At 33.4% G+C, this 5,342-nt stretch overlaps 2 protein-coding genes and 1 long non-coding RNA gene across 3 annotated transcripts in view; 2 read left to right on the forward strand and 1 right to left on the reverse strand.

Annotated features, from left to right (window-relative positions):
* The window catches only part of LOC111447030, a 417-nt gene extending 359 nt beyond the window's left edge, over positions 1 to 58 (reverse strand). The window contains exon 1 of the long non-coding RNA XR_002711202.1: positions 22 to 58. This is a non-coding gene — a long non-coding RNA (uncharacterized LOC111447030). The remainder of the gene's footprint in view (positions 1 to 21) is intronic.
* The window catches only part of LOC111447028 (classical arabinogalactan protein 9-like), an 827-nt gene extending 261 nt beyond the window's left edge, over positions 1 to 566 (forward strand). The window contains exon 2 of the mRNA XM_023085988.1: positions 16 to 566. Within this exon, the coding sequence (XP_022941756.1) occupies positions 16 to 326 (311 nt within the window). The 3' untranslated portion in view covers positions 327 to 566. The remainder of the gene's footprint in view (positions 1 to 15) is intronic.
* Positions 567 to 3,730: 3,164 nt separating this feature from the next.
* LOC111447024 (protein DETOXIFICATION 27-like) overlaps positions 3,731 to 5,342 on the forward strand; it is a 3,352-nt gene continuing 1,740 nt past the window's right edge. The window contains exons 1-3 of the mRNA XM_023085982.1: positions 3,731 to 4,199; positions 4,290 to 4,831; positions 4,939 to 5,025. Coding sequence (XP_022941750.1) covers positions 3,927 to 4,199; positions 4,290 to 4,831; positions 4,939 to 5,025 — 902 coding nt within the window. The 5' untranslated portion in view covers positions 3,731 to 3,926. The remainder of the gene's footprint in view (positions 4,200 to 4,289; positions 4,832 to 4,938; positions 5,026 to 5,342) is intronic.

The raw sequence follows: 5,342 nt of genomic DNA on the forward strand, positions 1-5,342 counted from the left end.
CCCCACCACCGGCCACCCCACCTCCCGCCACCCCTCCTTCAGCAACCCCACCATCATCCCCACCGAGCCAACCACCAGCCACACCTCCTACATCTCCAGCACCGACCTCCTCTCCAACTGCGCCACCAAAGGAGGGTCCAGCCTCATCTCCATCTCCATCCACCGCGTCTCCACCATCACCACCAACGGAAGGAAACGTCCCCTCCGGCGCGCCTGGACCCAACGCTCCCCCACCCCCAGAAGATAATGGCGCAGTCTCCATTAGCCGGGTGGCGATGGTTGGCAGTGCTGTGAGCGGAGTTTTGTTGGCAATGGTGTTCGCTTAGAGACAGATTTGTTAAGGGAATCAGGATTGTGGTAGCTGGAATGGATCAGATCCATTTTGGTGTTTGTTTAATATTTCTGTAGCGCTTTTTTATTATTTGTAACATCTTTCCTTTTGTGCATGTTTGTGCGTTGGAGTTTTATTATTATTGTTTCTTTTGGTCATTCATTATTTATAAATGTTTGGGACACAATTATTGTCGTGTACATCGGATTATGAATAAAATTACATTTCTGGAGTATAAGCTTTCATGGCTTTATTTTAGACTTGTCTAAAAGCTTCATATCGATAAAGATAGTATTATTTAATTATAAATTCATGATCATTTCCTAAATTAACCGATGTCAGACTTTCATTATCCAACAGAGTCTTAACGGTCTTACGTTTTGTTTTTACACGAAAGTTATACAACTTGTTCTTGAATATGATTTATTTAGCTCGACGCTTTGCAACTTGTTCTTGAAGGTGAAGTATTTTAATGTTTGTTTGTAAGTGAAGAACAAGAACAGCACTTGTGTTGCTTGTAGAACATTCGATGGGCATATGGGTTGGACTTGAATAGTTTTTGGGCTGAATCATTGGACCTTAGCCCTTTGAGCTTCGACTTTTTGGGTCGTAGTTAGTCATTTGAATTCATATTCTCTAACTCAAACTTGAGGGGTGGGCAGTGGGCTTCACCTTCTCTACCTTGTTTTAAAACTATTCAATTGCTTGGTTCGAACCGACATCGATCTCGAGTTTCTTATTTATCACTTTGTCGAGTTGTCTCTTAATCTGCCTCGTTTCGATATGATGTATTGAATTAGTAGATGAGTAGTAATATTTGCGACAAAGTAAAAATTTTCCGATTTAACAAAACATAAATATGCATAAATGATGTTTACAACTTGGATGGTAAACCAATATTTGTTTTTCAAAAGAAAGTATAATACCCACAAATATTAAAATAAACAACAAAATCTGAAGAGTCGTGACAAAAAGGAAAAGTCAATTATTTGAAAATCTGAGCATTTTTGCAAATAGGGAAAATGACTTTTTTTAAAAAATAAAATAAAAAAATTATTGACCAAACATTATTTTCCACGTATCTTTGTTTTTAATGGGAAAACAAAATTGGTTTTGTGTTCCATATGTTAAATAATTTTGGAGACTTAAATGGCGCACAGTGGTGTGTGGCTCCAATAAACAAAGGAGTCAACAAAGTTATTTGTTATTTGTTATAAATATTATTTCAATTATTTGACCCTTGCCAATCACGTCTATAGATAAATATTAGGTATTTATTTATTTATTTTTATAGATATTTATAAGTATTTTATTTTAAATGGGAGAGAAATCTATTAGAATATTAGATGAAAAATCAATCAATTTAAACGTAACCTTAAAGGACATGGTGGTGCCTTATGCTCACTTAACACCTAGTTTGACAAACGACATTGATAAGGAATCACTGTAAGGAGAGTAAGATTTGAATTATCTTGTTGATCAAATATCTCAAGGTAAGAACATTTGTTTGAGACTCGAATCACTCTACAAACAAAATTAATTATGTCGAGCTTAAATTATTCTACATGCAATCTATACTATAGAAAATTGCAAAGAAACTTAGTCAGTGACCAAAGGAAAGCACAAATACTTATTTTACTACACTTATCAAGTCTATATTAGAAAGATAACATACATGACTTTATATAGTTTCAAAATAAAATCTCTTAACCTTCTATAAGGCTTTCCAAGAGTTATAATTTTCATATTTTATCTCGTAATTAACCACTTTATATACTTCATGGTCATAATTAGTTACTATGTAAATAAGTCTTAAAATACATAAAAAAAAACGCAATAACTCTAGATTATCATCATCATAAATATGTAACCATCTAAGAATAAATGAATCCTACTTAAAGTATCTTGAAACTTTTGTTACATAAATGAAGATTGATTATTGTTAATGTAATATTAATATTGCATGATTGAGATGATTTAGTTCATACGACACAACTTTAACTTAAGAAATCAAGAAGTCTACCTATTTGTCGGTTGGAATGGGTTTGCGGTCCAAGCTACTTTATCAATTAAATTATATTTAGATTGATTTTTAATTGATGAATACAGTTAACTGTTTATGTTTTGAAAAATATAAAATCACGAATAACACGAGTACAAATTTGAAGTTACGACCCCACTTTATTATTAAACTAGGTTTTATTGTTATTTACAATTAATTTTATACTTTTCTATTTGAAATTTTAAATATTCTCTTTGCCCATTGCATTAAAAGAATATTAGTTAATTAATTATCACTTACATTTCAGTTTTTCAATCTAGGTCACATAATTTATTTAAATTTCAAATATTATTTTTTAGCGTAGAAATAAAAGATAAATGATGAATTCACATCCACACAAAATGTGTTAAATAAGAAGAAGAAAAAAAAACTGTCAACATTAATTATTTTGTAATAAGCCATAGGAATTAAATTGTTAGTTTTTTAAACCACAGAAAAATAATAAATTCCATTATAGTAAAAGGCACTAAAATGATAATTTAACAAAAAATCATTGTTCATTGTTAACCTTTTTAAATGTAAATTATAATTAAAAAAAATTGATGCCTTTATAAAAGTAGTTTAAAGATGCTATCTAAAGAAGGAAAGTATGTGGCCTCTAAAATTTTGTTAAATAAAGACCATATTTGTTTTTTTATGCAAAATTTGGAGAATAAAGCAAAGTATGAGGTACAAGAAAAAAAAAACTTTAATTATTTGTGGTCCTTCAAGTTGAAAAATGGCATGTATTTAATCTTAATATTTGGAAAAAAGTAGATCAACTTTCTACTTTATCTAGAGTATCCAATAATACTTTCAAACGTTTAAAGAAAATACTCCTAAAAAATACACTCGAGTTTTCAAAAGTTTTATTAATATCTTAACCTATTTTAAAAAAACTTAAAAAAAAAGGATGGTAAATATTTTTTTGTTATTTACTTTTTCATCTAATATATTAATGATATTGTTAAAAACTTAAAAAGAAATAATCTATGAAGCGTAGATGAACGGTTTTCGTCATTATATTGACGATAAATACTTTTTTTTTATAAAGGTTAATGATGTTAATGATACTTTTAAAATTTTATGAATATTTTAAAATATGGTAATTTAGTAAGAGCATGGTTAGAAACACAGTTAAATGATATTTTTTAAACTAAATATAGTTATTTATTATTATTTTTTTTAAAAGTGGAGGGATATTATTAGAAAGTTTTAAAGTTTAAAAATAAGTTTTAAAACAAAATATGTATTTTTATTAATTTAGGTTAAATAATATTAAAATAAAAAATATATTAATTTAATGGAGAAAGGAAGAGAAAGAGAAACAAAAGTTGAGGACTAGAGGTTCCGATAATATTTGGGAGTGTATGGAACGCCGAGAATACACGCAGCCTCTTCAGCCGTCAGTGAGCCGTCACGGTTGCGGCGTCACCATTCACGGGCTCGTTAATCTAACATACCCACCGCCTCTTTCTGCTCTTTATTTATTCATTCATTCTCCTTCCCATTTCTCTCGCTCATTGTCCAAGGGATCAGCGGCTGCTTCGAAAAATGTCCGCACATCCCGCAGCACAGGAACCCAACGTACCCCTTCTGCAATCCAAGTCTCTAATTCAGGAAGAAGATGACGCGCCCCTTTCAACCAGGATTCGGGTCGAGTCCAGAAAGCTCTGGCACATCGTCGGTCCGGCAGTCTTCAGCCGTGTCGCCTCCTACTCCATGCTGGTCATAACCCAAGCCTTCGCTGGCCATTTGGGCGACCTCGAACTCGCTGCAATGTCCATCGCTAATAATGTCATCGTCGGATTTGATTTTGGTCTCTTGGTAATTTCGTCGAACACCTTCCCTGCATTCCAACACAACCCCTATGGAAAGTTCTTATTTAATTTAATTTTTTTTTTTTTTTTGTTTCAGTTGGGGATGGCTAGCGCTTTAGAGACGCTGTGTGGGCAAGCTTATGGGGCGAAGAAATTCCACATGTTGGGGATTTACATGCAGCGGTCTTGGATAGTTCTATTCATTTGTTGTATTTTTCTTTTGCCGATTTATCTATTCGCAACCCCTGCGTTGAAGCTTCTGGGTCAGCCGGCGGATTTGGCAGAGCTTGCAGGGAAAGTGGCGGTGCTGTTGGTGCCTCTGCACTTCAGCTTTGCGTTTCAGTTTCCATTACAGAGGTTCTTACAGAGCCAGCTGAAGACGGCAGTGATTGCTTATGTTTCGTTGGTGGCGCTGTTGGTGCACATTTTGGTGAGCTGGTGGTTTGTTTCTGGGCTTAAGCTTGGGCTATTTGGAACCGCCATTACCATGAACATTTCGTGGTGGGTTTTGGTGTTTGGGCTTCTAATTTACACAGTCTCCGGCGGCTGTCCTCACACCTGGACTGGCTTCTCCATTGAAACTTTCTCTGGGCTTTGGGATTTCGTCAAGTTGTCTGCAGCCTCTGGCCTCATGCTCTGGTTTTTACTCATTTTTTCTTCCTATTCATTCATTGATACCCATTAATGACATATTTTGATATCGAGTTTGGTTTGAGTTATGGAAATGAAATGTTCTTGTTATGCAGTTTGGAGAATTGGTACTACAGAATACTGATAGTGATGACTGGGAATCTGGATAATGCTAAAATTGCGGTGGATGCCCTTTCTGTGTGGTATGAAATCAATTCTCTTTTATTAAAAAAATTCCATGTTCTCTGTCGGAAGATATAAATTTTTTAATTTTTTTAAAAAGAGCCTCCATTTTTGGTTGATTTACATTCTCTATTGTTAATACTAAATTAATGGCTGGAGATATAGTGTGGAGCATATCATTTTGGGATCATATTTTTGGGATTTTATGAGTGGCCATCATCTTTTTAGTTCTTCGTTTATTTTTATTTTTCAATAATGCATTTACCTAATAAATAAATTATTGGTGTTTTGTTTATTTGCGTTTATAAGCATAATTTTTTTTTTTTTTTTTGTTAAT

Source organism: Cucurbita moschata, unplaced genomic scaffold (genome assembly GCF_002738365.1).
Source record: "Cucurbita moschata cultivar Rifu unplaced genomic scaffold, Cmos_1.0 Cmo_Scf00009, whole genome shotgun sequence".
NCBI lineage: Eukaryota > Viridiplantae > Streptophyta > Magnoliopsida > Cucurbitales > Cucurbitaceae > Cucurbita > Cucurbita moschata.